Source organism: Grus americana, chromosome 5, assembly GCF_028858705.1.
Source record: "Grus americana isolate bGruAme1 chromosome 5, bGruAme1.mat, whole genome shotgun sequence".
Lineage (NCBI taxonomy): Eukaryota > Metazoa > Chordata > Aves > Gruiformes > Gruidae > Grus > Grus americana.
This window is the reverse complement of record NC_072856.1, coordinates 28,589,442-28,617,236: the sequence shown is the minus strand read 5'-3', so window position 1 is coordinate 28,617,236 and position 27,795 is coordinate 28,589,442. Positions and strand designations below refer to the sequence as shown.

Sequence of the window (27,795 nt, the reverse complement as noted above, 5' to 3'; positions counted from 1 at the left end):
GAGAGGGAATTCATCTAATTTATTACTAGGCAAAACAGAGTAGAGGAATGAGAAATGAAATCAACTCTTAAAACACCTCCCCCCACCCCTCCCATCTTCCCGGGCTCGACTCCACTCCCGGCTTCAACCTTCCCCCCCTCAGCGGCACAGGGGGACGGGGAGTGGGGGTTACGGTCAGTTCATCTCACGGTGTTTCTGCCGCTTCTTCATCCTCAGGGGGAGGACTCCTCTCATCGTTCCCCTGCTCCAGCATGGAGTCCCTCTCACGGGGTGCAGACCTTCAGGAGCAAACTGCTCCAGCGTGGGGTCCCCCACGGGGTCACAAGTCCTGCCAGCAAACCTGCCCTGGCATGGGCTCCCCTCTCCACGGGTCCACCGGTCCGGCCAGGAACTTGCTCCAGCGTGGGCTTCCCACGGGCCACAGCCTCCTTCAGGTGCCTCCACCTGCTCCGGCGTGGGGTCCTCCATGGGCTGCAGGTGGAATCTCTACACCCCCTCATCCTTCCTCCATGGGCTGCAGGGGGACAGCCTGCCTCACCATGGTCTTCACCACAGGCTGCAGGGGGATCTCTGCTCCGGCGCCTGGAGCTCCTCCTCCCCCTCCATCTGCACTGACCTTGGTGTCTGCAGAGTTTCTTACATCTTCTCACTCCTCTCTCCGGCTGCAAAAGCTCTCCCTCTCTAAGTGTTTTTCTACTTCTTAAATATGTTATCACAGAGGCGCTGATTGGCTTGGCCTTGGCCAGCGGCGGGTCTGTCTTGGAGCCGGCTGGCATTGGCTCTATCAGACACAGGGGGAGCTTCTAGCAGCTTCTCACAGAAGCCACCCCTGTAGCCCCCCCACTACCAAAACCCTGCCACGCAAACCCAACACAGTTCTTCAACACAAATCCTTTGCCAAAATTCACAGTGAACGGCACCAAGACAATTTTTGGGTTAGCATTACATGGCTTGTTTCATATAGGGACAGTTACTAATGGAAACAGTCTAAACGCATATAGATTTCAAACAGTAAAAGTCCATACTACAGGTCTTGCGTAGCATAGGAAACCAGAGAGTTATGAGGTATGTAACTCCAGTAACACTCCTCTGGAATATATCAGAGAAGACTTCTTCCTGCAAGGATTCTGGAATAGTTTAGATGTAGGCTTGTATGTGGCAACAGTGTGGCCATCTCGAAGTGTGGGTTGAAGAACTCCACAACACATGGAAGTGGAAAGTCATTTTTTCAGACTAGGCATTGGACAGTGCAAAGGTGCTGCTGGTCCAAGGGATCTTCTTGCCTCATGGTAAAGCTGGGGCAAATTGTCAGAAAAGAGAGAAAGGAAAAGTATTTCTGACCACACTGGTTGCTTAGAGGTCTTGATCACAAGAGGACTGAATGTTCATTCCTGGCACTCTGGAAACAATCTCTGACTCTCTGGATAAAAATCTTAATCAGTGGTAGACAGTACGTCTATCTTCAGAAATCTTAACAGTGGCTGGAAAAAATTAGTTCCTCCATTATTATTTCTCTAAGTCAAGAGAAGGTGCCTGGTTGTCCGACAGTGCAATCTTTGAGCCAGTGGAAACAGAGAAAAAAACATGAAACCTGTTCACAAGCTGATTATTATGCAGATCAGCAATCGTTATCCTTTCTCTCATTACCTCAAATGCTTTCTGCCATCTGTTGGTAACAAACCTGCATCTGGCAGATTACCAGAGGAGCCCTAATCAATGGGTAATTGGGGTAGAGGATTGTGTGGACAATCCTGGCAATGAAAGCACTGAAAAACTTAGAGCAGGAGAAGAAAGTTTGCCTGTCGCAAGTGCGAGATCCTGCACCCAGTGTTTCTCTACCATTCTGACAGAATTCCTTCTTGTTGGAAGACTGCGGAGAGGGGGAAACACAGATTTGTCACAGGCAATGGGATGAATTACACCGGCCTTGGTAACGATACCTCAAGCAAAAGGTTAATTTCCAACAGATTATGCCAGCGAGTGCTGCCAGGAGAGGCACAGAGCGGAACAAGCACAAACACGCATGGGTTTGCATTTCCACGGTTGCCTCCTAGAACCATCTGTTAATGAGACATAGAGGATGCTACGGACTCTTTCAAGTAATGGCTCCTCATCTAGTCTCTTAGTGCCTTCTGATAAGAAATGCTCAAAGTATGTCCCCTGCAGGTTTTCCTTCTCCAGCTGTGCATTCAGGGTCCTACTCCATTCCACACAGTTCTTCCAAGTCTTGATTACAGCAGCTCAGATACAATATTCGCATTATTCCTCTGGCTTCCAAAAGAAACAAAGCTGTTTAAATCACACTTACTGGTACTGAGCTCCCAATGGAGACATACTGACAGATTTCAACTGATTTTCAGAATGAGGCAGAGTCTCAAAGTTACCAGATTCCTACAAGTTTTGAGGGAAACGGCAGCTGGGTAGAACAGCGAAACCCAGCCAGTGCGTCCGCTAAGGGAAAGCAAAGGGGAATTTGCTGCTCTGCGTTCCCATCGTCAGCTGGCTGCTTGGTCAGCAAATGCAGCTGTCAAGTGACTGCCACTGCTGCTGTTCTTCTCTACCATGAGTACCTACAGAGTAAGAGATGAAAGTGGTAATTGTAAAGAAAACTTCTGTAAGAATCAGAGTTTATTGATTCACCTTTCAAAGAATGAATCAAAATAAAAGCAGTACTGTGCTGTTTGAAAGATCCAGTCCACGCTGTCTGCCCTTCTGCCGCTCTGTACACACCCAGAGGACAATTCCAACCAGAAGAACGTTCAGAGTATTTTACCCTCTCTAATCACATCATAATGGTGCTTGCAATGTCAATATATCCATGTTTAACAATGAGACAGTAAATCAACAAATCTAAGTAATCTCCCAAAACTAGATGGAGAGGGGTGAAAAAAAGTGCCCTTTTTTTTTTTTTTTTTTTTTTGACAGCGTGCCTTGCAGGCCACTGCAGTGTTATACCTGCTTGCACTGCCCCCAGCAGTTTAGAAGGTACATGCACAACATCTACTGCCCAGACACCACCCTGGGAGCGTTGCATTCATTAGAGCATGGGAGGAACAAGGAATTCTGTAGTAAGAAAGTGGCCCAAAGAAAAGAAGGAAGTAGAAATCCCTATAAATATCCAAATTCTGCCAATGCCCACGCATGCTGGGCTGGGATCCAAAGTAACTGTTTTGGGGTGATAAGAATCCTTATTAAGCACCTGAACATGGGAGAGGAGCACCAACACCCAAGCTAAGATGATAATGAGACTGTGACAGAAAAACAACATCCCCCAGTGATCTAATATCCAGGCTGCTGTGACTAAAAAGTGAGAATGCAAATCTTTACTATTCAAAGGGACTAAAAGGAGACAGAGGAATGCAACTGAAAGTTTTAGAAGCATGTTCCCAAGAGATACAGATCTTATTTCCTTCCTGCTATTAAAGGAAAGGGTTGACTTTGATACGTATTGGATTACATTAGGGCAGAGAGCAACACCCCCCTTTACTCAAATCCAACATCTTTTTTTCTTTATTCAGCATTTCAGGGACATTATTGCAATCTCCATCTAACAGCAACAGCCTACAATAGCCTAGTTCAGTTGCATTTACACCCCCATGGACAGGAGGCATCTGGACACAGTAATTTTTTGTAGGCTACCAACTTGGACTGCTACCAAAACCCAAGGGTTCCGTATATTTTGTGACCCAAATTAGGTAATTTAAAACTTTCAGAGAGGGAACAGAACTAGAGCTGGTAGAGAGAGATTTGCCACACTGCTTTTTGGGGATTTTTGGTTTGAAATGGAGATATTGTGTGACCCCATCTTGAAAGGGGGTAGAAGAACTCAGTCTCTTCTGTGCAAGATCAGATAGCTGTTTCTCAATGGAAGGAATGCTTTCTCCAGCCATCTTGAGCCTCCCATACTCATTAATAGCATTAGTCAGAAAGAAAGGGGTCACAGTGAGAAGCCAAATCCTCTGCAGATGTCATTTGTGGCACCAGAAAAGTAGTGATGAACAAAAAAAAATCCAGATCAGTACTTCAACATGATTCTCTTTAGATTTTAATGTCAAACTTTGTTAAAACAGCCATCCTATTGCTTTGCTGCTTAGACAGCTCTGAACAGCTAGACTGGCCAAGAGAGATGTGTCATTAATTCAAAGACATGACACTTAATTGTCCTGCTGACACCTTAGTAGTGACTCAGCTGTGTAAGCATCTAAGAGCATTTTAAGGATCCCGAGCATTTCAACATACAGACAGGGTAGTTTAGGAAATAAAAGCACCTAAAAGCCAGGTATGACACTCGGCAGCATCTAGGAGAGCTATGTGTACATCAGTAACCCTCTTGAATCCAAAGTATGTTCTAACTCCTCCTTGTTCTACCAATATAGGAGGTTTGTAGATCATCCTCTGTGTCTGTTGCAAATGATAAGATCTGAGACACCCTTTCCCTCACAACCTTCTCTTGATGCTCCTATCTGTCACTCAGAGAAAAGCAGTACGCCCTTCAAGAAAGGGAGGCTGGCCAGAAGCAAGTATTTTCACAGCCAGTACTAATTCTGCTGTATCAGAATTAAGACTGCAAACAACATTCATCGCACTACCCTGGCGCAGCCTTGGTCTGTCTCCCATGTTTCATCCTTCTGAATCCTGGAAACGAGTGGGCCTCTTTTATCCTTTCCACATAATTATCTTCATTTCTTTGTTATTTTTCCAGCTTAGTGGCAGGGATTTTCACGGTTCACTCCCTATTAACCCTTCCTATATTTCGTATTTATGCCAGAATCAAACAGTTCTTTGCTAGAGCAGTGAGCAGAGAAGGTGAAAGAAGTGAGTGGGAGACACAGGTGGCTGCTGAGCTGGTGCCTGTCCCAGCAGACAGCAGAACAAGTAAAAGAAGGTACAACGTATCAGCCATCAAAAAGAAATGGCTCCACCATCACTGTTGATTCATAAGGAGGCAGTGAGCTCCAGAAATGTTCTGACTTCTAAAGAACAGGGTAAGAAGAGAGCACTTTGAACTTCTGTGCAAGGCCCTACCTATAGATTTTGGTTGACTTACGGAGAGCATTCGGCAAGCTTGCTCTGGCCTAGCATTATGCAGATGTGCTGAAGGACCGACAGTAATACCTATGTTGTGTGCAGAAATTCTTCCTACTTCCTCAGTTCAACTTAAGTTCAGCCTGAACTTCCCAAATTGTTGATTTTCTTCAGAGCATAATTCAGGGCAGGACAAGATGCCTGGCAGGCAAATAATCCGCACCTTTACTTTTGGCTCAGGCACCACAGCATCAATAGACTAATTCCCTGTAACTCAAAGCTGCTGAAATGCAGCACTGACTCACTCAATTCCTTGAAGTTACCACTTTTAGGTACCTCTCCGTAAGGATACAAGGGCTACTCAAGATTCTTCTGAAAACTCCCTACTGCTTCTATAACCATGGTGCAGAGAAAAACAGCTTTCAGGGAGCAAACTCTGAAAGCAAAGAAACTATTGCCAGAGTCTAGGCTTGCTGACTGCTGAATACTGCTATATGTTGTTCCACTTCAGTCTCCTAAAACTGGCTGTATGTATAAATGTTAGTCAGATCAAGGATCACAAGGCCAACAACAAATTTAAGAAGATGCTACTTATAAACAGGACAGTCCACATTAACTGATTTGCACCCACTCAAGCTCACAGAAGAGGATATTTCTGTCCTTCACGTGTTCCTTCAGAAGTCTGAGCTGAAAGAAGTAAAAAATGTTACTTCACAGTTTATACTTACTTTCTCACTACAAATTTTCAACAGAATGAGAACAAACTCTGGCTTATCATGGAATGGGTTTCGGTATGTTCTGCTTTCATTAGATGTTTCCTGTACTAAAATATTTTTTACTTTGGAAACCTTGCCAATGCAAGTCTTTGAAGCACATACTAAGGATTACCATAAGCAACCTTTCAGAAGAACATACCAGAAAGATGACATGGTCCTAGTTATTCCAATCTCATTAACTGGGCAAGCAGGCAAGTGTTTGAACCAGACTGCAGAACATAAGGAAGTGCTTTTCTCCCAAAAAAGGATGCTCAGCAGAATGTACCGCTGTAACACAAATGCAGATGTTGCTCTGAGACAGTCATGCTGTGTCACACAGGCAAGTATTAAACAAAGAATTGGGACATCTAGGAGAGTAAGCCTCAACTCTCGGTTTCCTCCTCACCCAGCAACATTCTCCTCAGTCCCTTCAAGCAGCATAAGCTGATCTAAGTTTATGGCCCTCTTATCAAGGATGGCAACATATGGTTCAGCTACACATGAAATATTATTTTATTTAGATCAGCTATACATATTATCGTCTTTATAGCTACTATGAGAAACAGTGGACAACAGCTATTTTGCTAGAACCATGTTAATTAGCCCAAAGACCAACAATTTTTGACTACCCATACCTTCACAGGCTCTTAACAGAGAATAAGTATCTTGCTCTTGTGGTGAAAAACACACAGCAGCCATTACAACCAGCCAGGGCAGCTACTAATTGTCATGTAGAGTCTGGAGAGAAAAGTCCTAAAAAACTAATACAGCAGCCTTCACATTCCTCTTTGTCAGTGACATTCTTAATTCATCCAAAGACACTGGCTCAATATACACGCCCTTGTGTGTGAAAAGGGGAACAGAGCTGAAACATGAGAGATCAAAACACACCAAATCTACTCTCAGAGAAAACCACATTGTGAATGTTGTTTTTAATCAATGTGGGAAAATAAAAGAGAATCTATAGATAGGAACAACTTTATTAGCTCAGTTCCACAGTAATCATTTATTTACCAGAAAATCTATTCAGCATATACACACAGAGAGATGAAAAAAGACTGTTGAATAACTAATTGGAAAAAACACAGATGTATACTTAAGCGGAGTTCAGCAACCTCCAAGTTCAGACTGTGTTCCAAAGATCATGTCCCATGTCAAGTGACCAGCACTTGGATTTTGAGTGCACAAAGCAGAGGATACCTGCTTTTGGATACCAAACCAGTTGTTCAATCCTTTTCATATAAGCCACCAGCTACAATGCACCATTCAATGTGGAGCACGAAAGGAGAGGTAAGCTATGGTTCAGCTTCTCCTGAACACTTCCATTGCAAAAACCTCTACCGGTATCAGTCTCAGTCACAGATGAAGCAAACAAACTACATGTTAAACAGACAAAAGGCTAGATCAAATCCTCTTCTGAAGACAACCCAGGCTACAGCCAACATGGCAGCATAGCAGGAATGTATGAACCCCTGAAAAGTAGGGAAATGCCAAAATTCCTACCTGACACACATCAGGTACAGCCTGTACCCTTATAAGACAAGGGTATTTGTGTGGTGCTTGGAAGCATATATGATGGAAATCTCTGTGCAGTGAGACAGCTTCATGTTGTACAGACACATCAGCTGTGCTTATTTCCACATCAATCAAGCTCTGCAGATCAAGTGCTGAATTAAAACAGCTCTACAAACCATCATCATAGGGGCTGTGAAGCACTGCAGCAAGTCTGAACCCAATACTGACTTGCTGCAAGTTGGAAACTGTCCTCTGCTGACCTGCTCCACAATAAAAAAAAAAAAAAAAAAGAGAGAGACTGTAGGATCAGTTATAGCTGTATTTGTAACCTTAGAGTGCTCCTGTAGCTTCCTTGTTCCTAAGCAACCAGTCTGACTCAAACAAGCTGCCTCCAATACCTCTGGCCATTGCAGAGAGGAAACGCCCAAACCCCTTTTTCTCCCCATCCCAACCAGTTTCAACAGGTAGATCTAACCAGTTTGTTTAATCTTTTTCCCCTCCTTCCACCTGAAAGCAGTGGCAGGCCAGGGTTGCTTTAAAGCTCATACCCCAAATAAGTAGCCTGATACCTTTCCATGAGATCTGGGAGTGAAAAAATCCAAACGCTGAGTTAAAGGGTTTGTCCAAAATCACAGTAAGGGCATGAAGCTCAAATCCTAGAGGGCTCAAAGTCTGGACTGGGCATGATCAGAGACAGCAGATAGTTTAGGAGCTGAACCCCTACACAACCCACTGCAAATTTCAGGCACTACTATAATGTTCCATTTTCAAGCCCTAAGCTCTTCAATTTTACCAAAATTTCTATTCCAAAGGAAACAGAGCTTTTTCTTTTTCAGCACCTCAGTGTGAAAAGTACAGATCCAGCAATATCGCAGTTCTACTGGGGAAGCCTCTCTGAAGTCAGATACATAAAAGTTCAGCCAGATTATTTTACAGAAACCAAAACTTGGCAGACTTGGCAGTGTTAGGTTTATGATTGGATTCAATGATCTCAAAGGTCTTTTCCAACTTAAATGATTCTGATTCCCTCTCCTTTCTAGGGGATCCCTTCCTCCATGTACAAAAAGGATAGGAGATTCTGGGCAGCCTCTCTCTGCTGTAAGGATGCTGTAAGATTCTCTCATAAACACTATACGTATCACAGTGTACCACATGGTACTCTATTCTGGAGACAAATACTTAATCCATCTGAATAAAAATAATAATAATAATTAAAAAATCCAAGATTCCATAAGTCTTGTATATTTCCAGCCTCAAATTTCAGCTCAGCGCACTTGTTGCAAGGAAAAGGCCCATTTTCAGTCTATCTTCCCACAGCTCAGTACAGGGCTGTTGGATGAAGCGATGCAAGGCACAACAGACTTCCCATCAATTTCCACTAGAAGCTAAGTATTTGCACTTGTAAACAGACAGTCTATATGCTGATAGTGACAGAGCAGTAGTGAATGGGAACCACCCATTCCAAGAACTACATGCTAATACATGACTACAGTCTGATTCAAACTGTAACATCTAATTTTTATGAGTACAAGATGTTTCTACACCCACATGCCCATTTATTCAGATTATGACCTCCACAACTCAGAGGCAAAAGCAAACACGTTAACTTCTCTGTTCAGGCCAGTCAGTGTGCAATATTATATCACAAACCCAGCTTTACTGGGGCTTTTAGCCAAACACACTAGACGTGGACTCAGGCAACTAAGGAGCTGGCTCACGTTCACTTCTACCATCTCTGCTACTGAGACTCAAGCTCAACAGATACAGCAACTCCAAGCCCAGGGATGATCTCTCTACAGTTTATTAAATCAGCTAGGTCTGAGGGAACTTACACTAGACTGCAATTAAACAAAAGAGGACTGATACTCATTTGCTGACAGAATAAATCCAGCCTTTGATGTTCAAAAGCTGAAAAATGGTGATCTGTGAATTGAAATTTCCTTTTAGAGAGAGACAATTTTTTTAGCATCTTTGTCTCCAATAACTACCTTACAGGTCTGTCTCCCCCCCGCCAAGGCACTGGGAACCTGCTTCAGTTCCTCACCGTTTTGTACCATTTTTTCTCATGCTACACACCACGTCTCTGCAGCAAACCTCAGTATTTAAATGGACAGCGGTGACATCTAGTGGCTTGTTAAGAACTTGCTGTCCTAAATTTCCAGCCCAGTCATTTAGTCTTAGGGACAAAACACACAGCTCTCAGCACTTCAGTTAGCTGCTTCTGACTACATAGACCAACAGCAAGGGCATCCGAAATTCTCTACAAACTGTTCCATAACACACACTCACCCGTTGTCTCCCCCAAGTCACAGCACTTCCCCAATCCCTTGTTTGAAGCCTAGGAGAGGCGAGGTAGTAGGCACATGTTTGCTTTACGCCTTGCCTGCACAACTCGATTTCTATTTAGCTACAGACACTTGTTCTAGTTACAGAGGGCTGGGGCTCCCACTCACCCTTTTGGTTATGCTGCATTGAACTAAGTGGTAGAGGTTATTCACACAGACAAGGACAAGGCCCAAGGCCACATCATTTTTAACAGCTGGTACACAGTTCATTCACAGCTAAAAAAACATACAATGGACTGTGATTTCTAAAACATAACTGTGCTGAAATTACAAGGAGAAAAGATAAAAATGCTATTCCGAAAGCAAAGAGGAAGAGATCTTGCAGATTAGATTTATGGGAGAAGACTAAGCAGTCCACTTCCCTCCAGCCCCCTCTTACCATTTTTTACTGAGCAATACTGAAAACTGCCAAGAAGCACAGGTGAGTGGTTACTGAAACTTTTGAAGCATGTGACAATGTAAGGAAACTTCAGAAGATACCTTTATGTAGCTTCCTGCACTATTGGCACTAGTCATTTAATCACTGCTGGAGTCTGTGCAAGCATTAACACTCTCTACAGCCTTGACAGCAAATGACCTAAAAGATTTTTCAGTTATCAATAGTGAGGAAGCATGAGATTTGTGGTGTACATATCTGGTGCACAAGCTTACAACCCTCAGAGAACGTTGCATACTAGTCATTTAAAAACAAAACAAAACAACCTAGTTCTAGTTTTGTTAACTGAGACATATTAATACCTAAGACTGGAATCAGTAGGTTATTGAGGTGCCTTCCCCTACCACCCCATCTCAGGCAGACTTGAAGGTTTTTATTGACTTGCTGTGCCTCAGTTCCCATGGGCACATGCTTCTTCCAATATCATGGATGAGCACATCTCCCTGGAATGGCCTATAAGCAAATAATACTGCTAATCTTCAGAGCACAACAGAAACACTTAGTGATGCGACTGTTTTGTAGCACTAATAGGAAAAGAATGGAGGACTGTAATAGTTCTAATATACCAGGAAAGCATCCTGTAAAAACCCAAAAGTAAAGAGATGGAACAAGTATTAAGAATGTCTCAAAAGAAAATAAATAACTTGAAATTACTCCCTGTCAGAATGAGCTGCTGCTCATATCTCTGCTGAAGGGCAGAAAAACTGCCACTTGCCTTTGGTTTGGGTGGGGGGCTACTGTTGCTTTATAATGACATATACAACCTTAAATATCACACTGCTTACATGAAAATATGATGATTCAGGAGTGGTCAGTTATAACAGGTTTAATGCTGAACTTCAAAGACATCATATTTAGTTTTCATCACAAATTCTTCTGGCAGACCCATCAACTTATTCAAAGCAAAAGGCTAGCCAGAGCCAAAGAAAACTAGAGCATGTGGGGTTTCTGAACCACTGCTCAACAGAACCACCGAAACAATGGTTTCTGAAAAGCCAACAAACACTACCAGGTGGTAATGAGACTGCCTATCCCATGGCTCCAATGAAAAGAGGATTTTAAAACTCCAGGTCTTCCTACTGTCAGCTCTGATTTTTATTACTCATGTCATTTTACACAGATAAAATTAATTCATTTCAGGCTGAAGCTCCCAACAAAAGCATGGATGTTCTTCTGGAGCTCTGAACAGTTATCAAAATTCTTACGTCGGCTCCTTGAAGAAACCAATGTATGTTCCCTTTCAATGATGTGAAGACCTATTTCTCCAACCCTACAAACAGGGTAAGTGACTAGCAGATTGAGACAGGTACTCAAGACAAGCACATACGTTCACGTGAAACCTCTGAAGACATTCTGAAGAAGACAGTAGTTTCTCTTGCCTTAATTACACGAATCATAATTTTTCATTTAAATCATTCCATTCTTCTGCCAATTACTACCTTTGTGATTCAGCCCAAAACAGCACAACTTCATTAAAATTTTAGTTTCTTCAAAAATAAAACAAGGAACCCTGGCTAAGTTGCTAAATAAAATGTTTTGTTCCCTCACCCACAATGTAGTGATCGCCACCTTCTGGGAAGAATTTTCCAAGTCAGAGCAACAGACAGAAGCATTGACCTGCAGCCGTCTCCAGAAACTATCAAATACTGTCAGGAAGGCAAAAGACTGCCTAGTCACAAGGTACTGGCTTCACATGGCAAAACAAATTTCACACCAATAGAACTTTTCTGTAGTCTACCCTTGAGGGAAGCTATGACTGGATCTTCAGTCCAGTGCTCAAGTGCAGCTTGAAGAGGACCAGAGCAGGACAATACAAATGAGCTGCGTTCCTGCTTGCAGAGTATCCGTTGAAACCTTACTACTGCATACATCAATTTTGTTTTGGGGTGAAGACAAAGCCAAGACCCACTATACGAAGACAGTCATAGTAGAAATAGAGAGAGGGTGGAAGGGGTGAACAGGCTAGGAAGTATTGCCAGAAACAGTACCTAGAGAAAATTCAAACGTATGGGCTTGCCCATAAAGCTTGGGGGGAAAAAGGATTATACACCTTGAATTGCAGGCAAATGACTTGAGTGTATTATGAGACACTCCTGCTTGAGAATTATACACATTCTTATATTACATTGTGTAGAAACATGTATTTGTGTAGCATGATGTTTACAAAATACATATGCAAGACCATTTGTCATTTCATGTTCTTTCCACGTACGTGGTTATAGACTCTCAGCAAAAAGGAAACAGAAGGCAATTCTACTTTCAAAGTGATGAATGAAGACTAGACTGCTTAGTGTTCTTCACTACCTTTCCCTTTTAAGCTTGTCTTCACCAAAACAAATACCGTACAACAGGGAAGACAAATCATAGGCTGTTCCCAATTCCTTCTGGACAACAAGGCACTCCATTAGCTTCACACCGAGAACCTCAGAAGAACTGCAAGCAGCAAACACCTCCTAATATATTCCAGTAGGTTAGCTTTAACTATTGTTCAAGTTCTTAAGACAGCCATAGCTATCTCTCCCCATTTTTCAAGACTAGTTCACTGTAATCCTGACAACAAGACCGCACTACTCTTTCCTTAGAGTTCCACAGAAGCCACTGTGTTCCTGCTTCTGGAGGTTATATTCCCACCACAGAAGCTTCACAAGTTGTGAATAAAACCTCTCTGGTGCATTGACAGTTGTAGATTTGGAAAACTACAGCCAGCTTTGCATCTCCTCTTCATACTTTTGGGGATCAATAAAAGGCTTGTCAATGGACCGGATCATCAGCTCACCACAGTACACACATTCAGCTGCCACAATATCATCAATGTCAGCTTTGATCTGTTCCCGGCTCTGCTGCCCCTTCCCCAAGCTAATGGTGTCTGCGTCCTTGGGACGATGGTGGGCCTTGGAAGGCTGACTGGTAGCTGCCAGCTTCTTCTGAAGATCTTCAAGTTTTGCCTGCTTATAGGCAGGAAGGTTTGGGAAAACTGCTTGGAGGAGACAGTCATAGTGAAACATGTGACCACACAGGAAAAGGTAAAAAGGGCGGTTTAGGAGTGGAAAGTCACATGCAGCACATTTTTCCTGAGGCTCCACAGAGCCATACTTATTTCTCATTTCCTGGATGTCCTCTCGGATCCTCTTGGCACTCTGTGTGGCTTCCTCCATCTCCCTTTTCAGCTCCTCAATGTGCTTGTTGTAGTCCTCCAGGGAGTTACAGATTGCTTCCTTGAAATGGTCAATAGTGACAAAGTCTGGAAAGAATGGCAGGACATCTTCAATCTTCAGCAGGGCACAGCTGGAGAGGCAGGCCATTGCCTTCTTGACATCTTTCTCTTCCTGAACAACATGGCGAGCAATCTTCAACCAGAGCTTCTTCCGGAGTTCCTCATCATCTTCAGGGAGATCTGCACAGGACTTGGCAAGATCAACATCCACCTAGAAGTTGGACAGAAAAGGAAACCGAGTTAAGCTTCCCTCTTCAACTTCAAACTCTGCTGTCCATTATAGGAGGCATTAATAGAAAACTTCTATTGCTGTCTCATTGCCTAGGGCTGCACTACTGGCCTGCTCGTTGTTTACATGTCAAATACCTCTCCTCTCCACCAGTATTCCTCCCTGAATATTTACTTGCTACCCAGCAAAGAACAACAAAGCCCAGCACTACAATAAGGGTAAATCCATATTACAGTATCTTTGCTGGCCATACATTTCAGCAAAGACACAGCAATGCCAATAGAAAAAATCCAACATCTCCCTGAAGGTCAGACTAAGCTGACAAAGGCATTGTTCTGTGATAATTACCATAGCTAGGAATAGGAAGTAATTAGAATCCTGAACAACAGCTGTACAAGTCTTGCATAAATGCAGGTTAAGTTAAAGGTATTTTATGTTAGGGACTGAGCTTTGGACGGACAGTACTCCCCCTTGTACTTTCCATGCCTCTACCCTCACTTATGGCTTGTCACAGTCAGCTGTCTACTTAAAACAATTGCGAAAGCACAGAAGTATGTTAACAGAGACAGGTCTTTCTTCCTAGACTTAGCTGCACAGCTCCTATACTGATGAGTCTGTCCAATTCCTCTCAATGCTTGGTCGTTCAAGGTAACTTGAACAAACTACATTCCTATACATCATAGCACGCATGCACAGACACACACATACCTGTAAGGCAAGATCCACAGCCTCCTCATATAATTCCATCACTTTGTAAATATGGACACATGCATGGTGGTGCCCATGCTCTGCGCACAGGCGCAATGCATATTTCAGGTCATAGTGGATCCTGTTTGGGTTGGTTCCTGCTTGCTCCAGGTATGAAAGCAGTGAGTCCGGCCGACACAAAGCGTAAAGAGACAACAGGTAATTGTGAATGGCTTGCTGGGTTTCCTCCAGCTGATAGACACAGAACTCCATATATCTAATGGCTTCATTGATCTGCTGGGTGCTGGCACTCTGGCTATAGTTAACAAGGGCTGGAATGAGGTTCCTGGCATCCAGTCTAGAACCCATAGAAATCCAAGCATCAACTACCTTCTTGGGAATATGCTGGATGAGGACTGGAGAGAACTTGTAGAACAGCTTCTCGTCTCTGTGTCTGGACAGCACATTTAGAGCTTCATCGTATTCATCATGCTGGCAGTGGTGAGCTACTACACGCTCGTAGTCCTGCATGATGACTGCAAAGTAAACCATGTGCTCTGTGTCCCCATGGCTTGCCAACAGTTCATAAATAGATGCACGGTTATTAAACAGACAGTCTTTGTTTTTAGGGCTGCTCAGGAAGGTGCGAAACTTCTCCCGTGTATCTAAATAGAGATTTCGCTGTGAGGGATCTCCTTCTAATATACCTAGCCAGTTCAGGTACAGCTCCGTTAACCACGTGGTCAGTAAAGTAGTCTGTGTCTTCTCAGAAGGCTTTAGGTTGCTTAGCTTCTTAATCAGAAACTCCATCAGGGCCTCTTCCTGCTTGGCTTCAATGAACTTAAGGGCAATTTCCTCAAAGTAGTTCTGGGTCAGCGCATAACATTTGGCACTGTCTATATACCTCTTGTTTTGGAAGCAGTGTTCTGCCTCTTTTGCAAGCACAATATCTAGGCACTCTGGACGGTCTTTACAATACTCTTTGGCTAAATCAAATTTGTTCATATTCATATACATCTTCCACACATCTCTAGATTCCCGCTGGACGTGGTAGCGGAACACTACTTTCTCAGTGTGGATCCATATCTGCTGGACTGTGGGATCTTTGATCATGCGTGTCAATAAGCCAAACTTCTCCAGGAACAGATCCTGAAAAACAACCTGCCCATTCAGAGTGCATACAGCCTTCACCCGATCAGGCAACAGCAACAGGAAGTGGAACTGGGTAAGTACAATGGATATTGGCTTGTTCACAGTTATGTCAATATCAGAAGGATAAACCCAGACCTGTTCATCACTCAAAATTGAATCAGGATGGCTATAATCCAATGTACCATATAAAACACCATTTCCCATCATCCAGGCAAAGGAACGTGGGTTGGAGCGCAGTTTTGGGGTGTAAAAGGCTATCTCACTGAAACCAAAGCTGGCCGGAAACTCCCGGAAGCTGGGCAGATGGTCAGCATGCATAGCAAATATGGAGCTGAAGCCTTGCTGCTCTGTCCCTTCAGGCACTTTGCCAACAAACTGGAAGAGTCTCTTTCGAGTGGTGGCTATAATAAAAAATTTCCCTTCTATCCCTCGTTCAATCTCCAAGCAGCACACTGGGGCAGGTCCCGATTCCTCCTCCAGCGTGTAGACCTGTCGGAAGTACTGGTCAGGATTAGTGCTGAAGAGGCTTCCCTCACTGACAGAGATTTCAGCCTCATAGATCTGCCCCTGGGCTGTCCCCACTAGGATGGGCCCAGTGTTGGTCTCTGAACCAAGAAATTTGTTCCAGCCCACACTTTCAATCAAGTGGCCTTTCCAGCGGGAGAGTGCTCGCACTTTCTGAACACTTCTGTTCAAGTAAAGGCATTCACTGGTGTTCAGAGCAATCAGGAGATGAGAGCCTGCCAACAGGAGAGGGGTATGGGAAGGAGAAGGAGAGAACAAAGTAAGACTGTGCCTAAGCAAGCCAAATTCCTGAGGCTTCTAATCCTCACATTTGATAAGCTCCGATATCAACATACTTAATTCAAGACTTTCCCAGGCATTCATAGGAATGTGGGGGATTTCCATGCTGGATCAGAACAGTAGTCCATATGTTGCAAACTTAAATCACTAGTCCCAGATGCTTCAGCGAGAAGGTATTCTTCCATTTCAATAAGTGTTCTAAGGACAAACAGTTCCCAGAATTGTCTCCTATCCCTGGCAGTTGGTGACAGATATGAGCATCTCTTTCCAAACTTTCGGGTTTTTTTAAAAATCAGTCAAGGCTACAATGAACTGCAGATGTTTTACAGTCCTTTTTAAAAATTCTTATATAAACACATACAGCACAGGGTGTCTGCAAAGATTTCCTTTTATTGGTTTTAGCAGCCTTGCTCAGAGCAGCCTAATTGCATGCGTTCACTTCAGAGAGTTCAAAAGCAACAACATACACAGAACAAGCCAGTGTTTTTCTAATAGCACAGCGGCAAATCAGAGGGCAGGGCCCCTGGGCAATGGAGTCCTGCCCACAGAAAAAACCACCTGTTCTCCTCATTTACAGTACAGAAAGAGAACTCCTTCACCAGCGCTTGTTATGCACGTTCAATTGCATCTGCTGCCAACCACTGTCTGTAAATATATATAGTTCACTGCCTCACCTGTGTGGTCCAAAAACATCTTGTAGACTTTGGCTTCATCTTTGCGTCCCAGCTCTACCTGATTAGGTTCATCTGGCTTCCCAAGATCAATCCTGCAAAGAAACCATGAAAGCATGCTTCCAACAAAAGTTCACATAGGCATAATTGCTTACTGTTTTCCATATTGGGTTCATGGCTTCTTATCCAGTTTGTAATTTTAAGTTCTCTAGCAACTTAAGAAAACAAAATGCAGGGGAAAACAGGCAATAACTTCAGGTCTCTGGCAGCGTTACCTGAGAAGGGTGTCTTTGCCAAGGCTCATACAGAGCTGGTTAGAGGAGACCACTAAGCTGTTAATTTTCTCTGGAGGAGCAAAATCAATCCTTTGCTTGTTAAATATTGGTGTTTCCTTCTCCAGTCGTGCATTCACATATCCTGGAGAAAGAACATGAACACTTGAAAACAAAACAAGACAAAAACCCACAAAAACCACCCCACGCTACATTAAAATCTAACCTAGAAGACTAGAAGGATCATCGCCTACTCTGAGTTTTACGGAAAAGGGAGTGTGCTCCTTGGAGCATGAACATAGAGAGCAGCACTCATGTAGATATGGGTAACAGGAAAGAAAAGTAGTAACATGCTTTGCTGTCTTGTCCAAGCATTAATTTGACAGCACACAGAATTCCAGGGGAAGCCACAATACTGTCACATAAACTGCATAAAAAGCTGAAAATGAGAGTAGAATCACAAAGTCATTTGTTTTCCTTGGTTGACAGTTTATTTGTTCAAGACAGGAAAGAATGGCTGGTATTACATAAGACACAAAGAGGGCTCTGGTTTGACACTCCCATACAAGCTACCCAAGAGACCACTGTGGCATTAATTGAAATATATTTCTCTCTTATTCCACGTTGGAATTGAATGAGCTACCATACTTGACATCCATCATTCACAAGCTAAAGTTATTTTTAAAGTCATGTTGGGGTTTTTTGTATCCACATAGCAGACTTCATCATAGAGAGAAGTCTGTGGGATTATTTGCTGCATGGAACACAGCTGGAGGTCACAATGATGCTTTTACCATAACCCTGTTTACCAACTGTAACACTATCCTAATTGGAACTTTCTAGTTGTGCTGGAAGGCATGTGAACTACTTATTAGAGCCAAAACAATAACCAAGACCTGAATCAATGCGCCAATCTTGGCATAAATTGCTTCCTGAGTCAAAACCCATTCAGACTTGTCTACTGTTTCATGGGAAATCCCAAGATGGAGCCAGACTAACCTAATCCTCAGATCCTTTCAAAACCATGCCCGAATTCTAAGAAATACCCAATTAAGTTAAGGTTAGAGTTAAGGGTTAAAGTTTGACAAGACACGGCCACCTTACAGGACACATGTTATGTCTGAAGCCCAACCAAGCAAACCTGACAAATCAATGAACTGAAAATGGGACTGTGTACAACCAGAGCAAGTTAGCTCATGCAACTAATTAAGTATTCAGCTAGTCAGTTTAGTCCCAACCAGCTTGGGAAACGTAGCATCCATAGGAAGGTCTGTTGAGGGATGACTTATGAAGGAGATCTAGGTGGGAAAGGCAGAGAATGGAGAAGTAAGGTCTGACTTGAGGGAAGTGACATACTTCTGCAGAAATATGTGAATAAACAAATAAATAAAACTTAGAAACCTATTGCTTTAAAAACTCTTATGATCTTCAATGCAGACAGGCAAAACACAAGATGCAGTGCACAGAGAAGCAGCATTTAGCTTTCACTGAAGACGGGTAGACTTCTGCACCCAAAACCACAGGACTTGCAGAGACCATAACATTCTATTCCTACATGAGGATAGCACTCTTTATGGCCTTCCTGTGAGGAAGCAAAAAACTACAAAACAGCTCAGATATCATAGAACTGTTCAGGTTGGAAAGGACCTTTAAAGATCATCAAGTCCAACCATTAACCTAGCACTGCCAACTCCACTGCTAAATCATGTCCCTTAGCACCATATCTACACATCTTCTAAATACCTCCAGGGATGGTGACTCAACCGCTTCCTTGGGCAGCCTGTTCCAATGCTTGACAACCCTTCCGATGAAAAAATTTTTCCTAATATCCAATCTAAACCTCCCCTGGTGCAACTTGAGGCCATTTCCTCTTGTCCTATCACTTGTTATTTGGAAGAAGAGACCAACACCCACCTGGCTACAACCTTCTTTGAGGTAGTTGTAGAGAGCGATAAGGTCTCCCCTCAGCCTCCTCTTCTCCAGGCTAAACAAGCCCTGTGCCCTCAGGTGCTCCTCATAAGACTTGTGCTCTAGAGCCTTCACCAGCTTTGTTTCTCTTCTTTGGACACGCTCCAGCACCTCAATGTCTTTCTTGTAGTGAGGGGCCCAAAACTGAGCACAGCACTCGAGGTGCAGCCTCACCGGTGCCGACTACAGGGGGACAATCACTTCCCTAGTTCTGCTGGTCACACTATTTCTGATACAAGCCAGGATGCTGTTGGCCGCCTTGGCCACCTGGGCACATTGCTGGGACATATTCAGCTGGCTGTCGACCCACACCCCCAGGTCTTTTTCCGCTAGGCAGCTTTCCAGCCACTCTTCCCCGAGCCTGTAGCGTTGCATGGGGTTGTTGTGACCCAAGCACAGGACTCGGCACTGAGCCTTGTTGAACCTCATACAACTGGCCTCAGCCCATCGATCCAGCCTGTCCAGAGCCCTCTGTAGCACCCTCCTACCCTCAGGCAGACCAACACTCCTGCCCAGCTTGGTGGTGTCTGCAAAGTTACTGAGGGTGCACTCAATTCCCTTGTCCAGATCACTGATAAAGATAATAAAGAGAACTGGCCCCAATACTGAGCCCTGAGGAACACCACTGGTGACCAGCTGCCAGCCAGGTGTAACTCCATCTACCACAACTCTTTGGGCCCGGCCATCCAGTCAGCTTTTTATCCAGCAAAGAGTATGCCTGTCCAAGCCATAAGCACCCAGTTTCTCCAGGAGAATGCTGTGGGAAACAAGTGTCAAAGGCTTTGCTAAAGTCCAGGTAGACAACATCCACAGCCTTTCCCTCATCCACTAAGTGGATCATCTTGTCATAGAAAGATCAGAAGAGTCAAACAGGACCTGCCTTTATAAACTCATGCTGACTTGGCCTGATCACCTGGATGTCCTGTACATGCTATGTGATGGCATTCACGATGATTTGCTCCATAACCTTCCTCGGCACTGAGGTCAGATTGACAGGCCTGTAGTTCCCCAGATCCTCCTGCCAGCCCTTCTTGTAGATGGGTGTCACATTTGCTAACCTCCAGTCCACTGGGACCTCCCTGATTAGCCAGGACTGCTGATAAACGATGGAAAGCGGCTTGGTAGGCACTTCCACCAGCTCCCTCGGTACTCTGGCGTGGATCCCATCCGGCCCCATAGACTTGTGCGTGTCTAAGTGGTGTAGCACATCACTAACCATTTCTCTTGGATTATGGGGGCTTCATTCTGCTCCTTGTCGCTGTCTTCTAGCTCAGGGGGCTGGGTACCCAAGGAACAACTGGTCTTACTATTAAAGACGGAGGCAAAGAAGGCATTAAGTACCTCAGCTTTTTCCTCATCCTTTGTCACTATGTTTCTCCCCACATCCAATAAAGGATGGAGATTCTCCTTAGCCCTCCTTCTGTTGCTAATGTATTTATAGAAACATTTTTATTGTCTTTTATGGCAGTAGCCAGATTAAGTTCTAATTGAGCTTTGGGCCTTCTAATTTTCTCCCTGCATAACCTCATGACATCCTTGTAGCCCTCCTGAGTTGCCTGTCCCTTCTTCCAAAGGCCATAAACTCTCCTTTTTTTCCTGAGTTCCAGCCAAAGCTCTCCATTCAGCAAGGTTGGGTGTCTGCCCCACTGGGTCATCTTTCAGCACATGGGGATGGCCTGCTCCTGCACCGTTACCATTTCCTTCTTGAAGGATGTCCAGCCTTCCTGTACTCCTTTGCCCTTCAGGGACTGTGGGGGGGGTCAGCAGAACTGCTACCTTGCACTTCCAGAGGGCAGACTTGGGCCTGTTTAGGAGACTGTTTCCTCTCCACTGTACTGTATATCCAGCAGATGTCTGGTAAGTTGAAGTCCTCCACCAGAACAAGGGCTAGCGATCGTGAGACACCTCCAAGATGCTTATACACTATTTCGTCTGCCTCTTCATCCTGGTTGGGTGGTCTATAACAGCATCCCACCACGATATCTGCCTTGTTGGCCTTCCCCTTGATTCTTACCCATAAACACTCAACCCTGTCGCCACCATCATCAAGCTCTAGACAATCAAAACACTCCCTAACATACAGGGCTATATCACATGCCAGTGAACTGCAAAATAAGAAGGCATTCATATAAAACCAAAGCCAAGCAATGATACTCATTAGCAAAATCCTGGAACACATGTACGTCTACAAACAGATCTTATCACAAAGTTTCATCCATATCTGTCCCATGAGATAAGTCTTCCCAGTGACTGAATTTCCCATACGCACAAAGTCTTACACAACCCTCTGACAAAGAAAATAGCAAAGGATCTCAGTGTGACCACTCTACCTCAAGCCAGAAAGCAAGACAGATTGATATATTGCTAGGTTAACCCATTTGCTTTTCTCCACATGCGAGTGAAGGATTTCTAAAGCAAGCAGATCCATGCAACAGTTAGCCCGGACAGGAAGATTAAAAACGAAAAGAGCTATAGCAAGTTAAGGCCATTCATGGCCAATGCAACTAACTAGGAAGGTGTAAACTTAGAATTCCAGGTTTCTTTTTACTTTATCTCAGAAAACAGGCTGCTTCCATCCTGAAGAGCATAGGCCTGACACTCTCTAGACTGGGAATTACAGCACCACTTCAAAGCACACTCAGTAACTATAACCTCCCCCAATTTATCCTGAAAACCTCTGATTTCAGGCATGTTGCTGCTGAAAAGGCCAGCGTAATAGCGGAAAGCAGCCTGCTAACACTACAAAAATCCTTTAATTGCCTATTCCACCAATGCCTTCTCCTTGCCTCTGCCTCAACACTAGACCAGCTGCAGGATCTTTAAAGGATTCTTGTTTTAGAGGAAAGATGCACATGCAGGAACAGACAAAGCAACCACGATCTGAGCAGGTAGCCTTTCGCTCAGCACTTTTTTTTTTTTTAACATTGATCCACATCTTAAACATTAGCACTTATGCAAATGTGCATTCCTTCCAACTCTTACCAGTTAAGCAAAACAGATATTCTTCATTTCAGATTAATGAACTGCAATGCCATGGCTTAAATTTGCTGGTATGAACTGCGGTTCAAAACTTGCAGACAAAACTCACAAGCTGCAGATTCACATAATGTCCCAGCTAACCAACAAATATAACTACATATTTACATATATAAAAAGGAAGTATTACTCTGATGGGAAAAACCCACATAGCAACAGATCACCAAGTCACATTCATTTAGGCAATACTGAAATTTTTTCAAATTGCCACCAGGCAAAACAAGAGTGACTGAGACAGCAAGGAAACCCAAACACAGGAAGGAAAGGGAACAACGACCACCTACACAGGGTAGGAAGTTTTGAGTTGGGGTGAGTTGTTTGGGTTTTTTTTCTTATACAGTCATAGTTCAAGCCAGTGGGTTGGATTCCAGCATTCTGTACTCTTTAGGACTGTATCCGTTGCAATTATAACAACTTTAGGATCATCAGCACTAACATAAGGATTTTAGCTACAGCCTGTAACAGGAGAAGGATGCACTTCTTTAGCTTACAGTACTCTGTACAAAGGAGATGTCTATTTTATAACACGCATTCCTTTCAAACAGTCTCCTCCTTCATCCTGACCCCAATGTCCCTCTCTTGTTCAGGCGAGATTCTACTGCAGCATTTCCCATCCTGATTTCTGGGCAAATTTGCATTTTTCCTTAAAGCTTTTAATCTGTTCAAAGACTTAAGCTCATCAACATCAGTCAAGTCTAGTGGGTCAAAGTAGGTCTTTCCACACTGAAACTGCAGTACTCTAGGTTGGCAACAAAGTCACTGCTTGGTTACCTACACCTCTGAGAAACAGCACCTGCAGTTTAACAAGCGTAGGGAACAACTAACTGAAATAGAGAAGTAAGTTTTAACCTCTTCCAGAATTTCCAACCTAACCTTTAGTTAATTTCCTGAAAGCAGTCCTACTCACATCTTTTTCCAAAATCAATTTATTTAAACTTCAGATTGACCGCAACTTCTACCAGCCCAAGTTTTGTTCAAAACCATCACTTCTATCTGATTTAAGAATAAATAAAATTCTGATTAGGCTGTGCCTTTGCAATTAAGCAGTTTCCAAAATGTCCTTTGCCAACATCAATTGGCAGCAAACAGGCAGATTTCTCAACTGTAAGACAACCATGACTGAAGACAGTGTTGCAGCCATCAGGAAGAAAAGCTGAGTCCTTGAAAATTTATTTTTGGCAACATGGCTTGTCCCAACATTGTTTTGCACAACACCTATTCAGGACACTTATTCTGTATCTAACATTACACAACAAAATAACTATGCGTGTTAAAACAAACACAGGGAACATACCTACTTCATTACCTAGACTCTGAGTAATTCTGTCTGTGTATTTGCACTCAATAATATACATAGTATGACACAATTCATCAATTCTTACCACATGTATAAACCTCACAACCTTGTTTCCCTAAAAGTTAAGAGTGGGCAACACTATATGAAGAAAAAACTTGAAAGAACATACCCATGCATTTCCAATCCTGGTGACTCAAAAATGCCAGCTCTGCACAGCAGCTGGTACTACTACAACAATACCAGGTAGAACAGAATCCTCTCATAACCTACATTTCCCTGCCACACTCAATAAAATGTTGTGAGGAAGCATCGAATAAGGAACAGTTATTGAATCTAATAATCCTTGAATTTATCATAGAGTATACCTGCCATTTGTTTGCTTTCTCTCACAGGAAAGAAACAACTTACTGGTCATCACACTGTTACTTTACATTGACTATACACCTCCCTGAACAGTGCAGGATACCAAAGCTTCACAGATTTTGACAGAAAAGTTTAATAACGATACAGAGTGCTTTCTTCGTAACCTTCTTCAGCAGTAACTTTGCCATCATGGCCTACGGGAAGCACTCCAAACAATGAAGCCTTTGGTAAACTGCCCCTGGGTTAGGAAACTAACCCCACACAGGTATAACTGTGCACACAGCCAGAATGCTGTGGCTGCAACAGTTGGGTTCCTCAGAGAGGAGGGAGAAAAAAAATAAAAAAGGAAGCAAGCTGATGAGATGATCTCAGACAACTACCACAGCTCTGAACTGAATATTGCTGAGGTGTGGTTATAATTTGCGACTACGGAGGCATGTCACTTCACGTACACGTGTTTCCAACACACACCACTTCATGGCACAGGGGGGCATGGCCTCAGGAAGCCCTCCCATGGATAACCAGCACCTCAGTTTTGCCAAGATGACCTGCATCACCCCTGAGCTTCATCAGGAATTGAGTGCCCCCTGCATCAAAACATTTTACACAGCAAGCAATAAAGAAATAAAACACAGCCGAATGTTATGCCACATATGCAGCAATACATTTTTTACTGGAAGCATTCCCCACAGCCTGACATGCCTAACTCTCCATCCCGCCCCCAGCTAATGGGCTGCCACCTCGCCTCCCCCCTCCCCGCAGGAAAATCCCCGCACACCGGCGGGCCCACTGACTGGCTGACGGTGGGAGCAGGCCTCCAGCCGGGCGGACACTGCGCCTAGTCCTCCACTGGCGGGGTGGGGGGGCAGCGAGCAGGACGTGCCCAGGGCCTGGCTGTAACCACAGCGCCGCGCTGCCCCCGGGGGCCGGCCCGAGCAGAGGGGTGCGTGGGCGCCGCCGCGCACCTACCGGAGTGCGGGATGCCCACGCTGGCACGGCTTTGCTGCACGGAGGCAGAACGGTACAAGGAATCTTCGTACTCGTCCAGGATGGAGGCCATGGCCGCCAAGAGTTACCCGCCAACGGTCACCGGCACCCCCAAACCCCCGCCAGCCGCTTCCGCCAAAGCTCAGCTGATCTGCGTCACGTGACCGCCCGGTGGCGCACTGCGCCTGCGCCTCAACCCCGCCCGTCTCGCCGGCGCGCGGGGCGGGAGCCTCTTTGAGGGAAGGGGTCCTCCCCCCTCAAAATGGCGGCGGGAGGGCGTTGTGTTGCTGCTTCGCGGTTGTTACTTGTGCCTGGAGTCACAGCCCGGACCTTCGTGTCCCTAATAATACCCTGAAGATGGCAAATCGGCCTGTACCCTTGCTTCCGGGTCTTGGCGTGTGCGCAGACCCAGCAAGGCTTGCAGGCCCTGTATGCCTGTGCACTGCCCGTGGCTTCTACACACTGTCGCGCTGTTGTGTGCAGCTGCGTATGTGATCACTCACCTGGCAGTGCATCAGCGTGCTTCACAGTAAACACACCTAGTGACTGCAACCAGTAATAGGCTGGTTTTAAACACTGTTGTACAAACTGTGTTATGATTCTTTTGTAGCCCTGCATGGTAAAATCTTGACTTTATTGCTAAAACAACTATGGTGGCAAAGCATATGGGGATCCATTGTAAGGCTGTGCTTGAACTGTGTTAGATCTGCTCTGCAAGTTTATCCCAGCTTTCTAGACTCAGCGTGTTGGACCCAGCTTCTGTATCACTAAGTAGCGCTTCAGAGCTGGAAATAGCTGTTGTTCTGATTATGCCAACAATTGCTAGTCACAGCTTTACCCTCTAGATTAAACTAGCAGAATTTATAACAATGGCATTAACAAGAAGACTAATGTCATACAACACTTTTGGGTTTCATCCTATATAAAATGAATACAGATGTACATATACATACGGTATATTATATGTTATCTTCACTTTCTGGAAGGAACAGAGAAATACTGTCCCACAGGGTACAGGACAGATTGCAACACAGAGGGATCCATTACAAGGCAAAGGAGGTCTTCCCAAACTTTGCTTGCATGTCAGGTGGCAGTGAGGCACCACCGGTAGCCGTGGTGTGTGGTTGACTTTGCACAAATGAGAAAGTTATGTCTCCTTTTTCCCTGCCCTGTTATTGAACACATCGCTCCCATAAACTAGGGCTCCATTCTGCGTCGCTCAGCCTCAGGCCTTCTCCCCAACGCTGGGCCAGACATGCAGGTCCCACACTCGCTGGGTCCCTGGGGGCTCCCGTGGCCTCCGCGGGGTCACCTCTGCCTGCTTTGCTAAAAACATAAGATTGCTCTTCCTGACTCAGCCTGCCTGCAAGCGCTGGCAGGAGCCTAGACCCAGCCCCAGCCTCTGCTGTTTACCGTCTTCATGTGGCAGCTCTGAGCCAAAACAACAAAACCACATTCCTTTGCTCTCCAATCGTCCTGATCATCATAAACAGCAACTGTTCTCTTTCAGCTTCTCAAAAGGTACACACAAATTACATTAGGTTTAGGGTAATGAGGTAGGAAGGGACTTCTTGGACTATCTGATCCATTCTCCCACCCTTGTAGATACCACATCATATAGTCCTTTCTTTATCCCCATCAAGCTCTGTCTGAAAGCGTGGGTATTTTATCCCCTGACTGCTCATACCCATTCCAAATGCCGATTACTGTCATGATTTCAAGCTCCGATTTCCAGTCTAATGTAAGCTGTGGCTAGTCTGAATCCATTTGTTCTTGTTCAAACACTGTCCCTTAGTGTAAAGGACATTTTAGGGTGTTAATTGCCTTTGCAAAAATCATCACCAATCATAGCCTTCTTTCAGACGTACCAAATCCAGGATTTACCAAACCAAGACGTTCTTGCCTCTTTCCTCTTAAAAAGAGGCGGCAATTAAGTTCCCTGGAGCATCCAAGTAGTCCTTCTCTGCATCAGTTGCAGCTTCACCTCATGTTTAGGTAACAGGGGTGAACATAGTTTGACCCCTCATTTCAGATGAGAATAGAATAGAAATACTTGTGCATGAAATATTTGTGCATGAGGTCTCCCCCTGTTGCCTTCAACAATGATGCTTATACTTTTTTTAGTCACATTTTTAGCAGTAGAAGACTGAAGGGTTATTTAGTAAGGGGAAAATAAACTTTCTCAAAATATATCTGAAAATTAGGCTAAATTGAAATTTGTGCCAAATTTTTCAGTGTCCAGCTCTATTGGGTGTTTCCATTCAAAGATATAGATCAGGATATATCTTTATAATATTTTTTTTTCTTGGTCCGGTCCAGAAATGGAAGAGATTTTCTTTCTCATTCTGGCAGATATTATTGCCAGTTAGGACTGATACCTCATGAGAAACCTTTGTCTGATTTTAGTGTGGTTAAATTGGAAGCCAGATCCTCACCTTATTTGGAAATGAAACATCAGCCTAAAGCTAATTCAGGCCCACAAGCCTGCTCCATCCATCTGCACTATCATCTCATGTGATTATTCAATTTACAAACATGTGCAATAATTATATCCCAGCGCTGCATTCGCAGATTTCATATTCTGAAAAGAAGGGGAAAGCAAGGGTTGCAGGCAAAGGATTTGTCAGCTCTTTGATTCACCAGGAGGGCGTGGAGAATGAGATGATTGCATTTTGTGTGTAGCAGTGGTGTAAGTCTGTAAGAGGGACTTGTGGGAGAGAATTGAGTGAGTGATTTCAGTGATGTGTTTGTATTGGAAATCTAAATTCTGGTCTTGGTTTTGCATGGCTGTGGTCACGCTTGCAGTACTTTTGGCTTAAACAGTTAATATTTTCTCCAAGCTATGGACATAGCTACCAACATCTAGATGCTATATGACATGCTAATCTCTTCAGCTGCCTTGAGGAAGAGATGCCAGATAATGGCATTGACAAACATATTCTGTGTCCGAGGTCCAGATTCCCTGCAGATTAAGCCTGTCTAAATCTGGGCTTCCACAAGACTACGTCTCTGTCGCTCCCGGCTGCCCTGTCCGGCCCA

At 44.2% G+C, this 27,795-nt stretch overlaps 1 protein-coding gene across 3 annotated transcripts; it reads right to left on the bottom strand.

The window, feature by feature from the left end:
- On the bottom strand, window positions 1-24,937 carry VPS18 (VPS18 core subunit of CORVET and HOPS complexes). Of its 3 annotated transcripts, XM_054825854.1 has the most exons (6): window positions 24,739-24,878; window positions 24,222-24,356; window positions 17,109-17,250; window positions 16,837-16,928; window positions 14,228-16,098; window positions 1-13,501 (listed from the first exon to the last, which is right to left on the bottom strand). In XM_054825854.1, exons 3-6 carry the CDS (start codon window positions 17,135-17,137, stop codon window positions 12,773-12,775), a joined length of 2,721 nt encoding a protein of 906 aa, XP_054681829.1. In that variant the 5' UTR covers window positions 17,138-17,250; window positions 24,222-24,356; window positions 24,739-24,878; the 3' UTR covers window positions 1-12,772. The 3 variants fall into 3 exon arrangements, with proteins under 3 accessions (XP_054681829.1, XP_054681828.1, XP_054681830.1); XM_054825853.1 differs by lacking the exon at window positions 24,222-24,356 and having other exon boundaries at window positions 24,739-24,937; XM_054825855.1 differs by lacking the exons at window positions 17,109-17,250; window positions 24,222-24,356; window positions 24,739-24,878 and adding an exon at window positions 16,219-16,360.
- Between the last annotated feature and the right edge of the window lie 2,858 nt (window positions 24,938-27,795).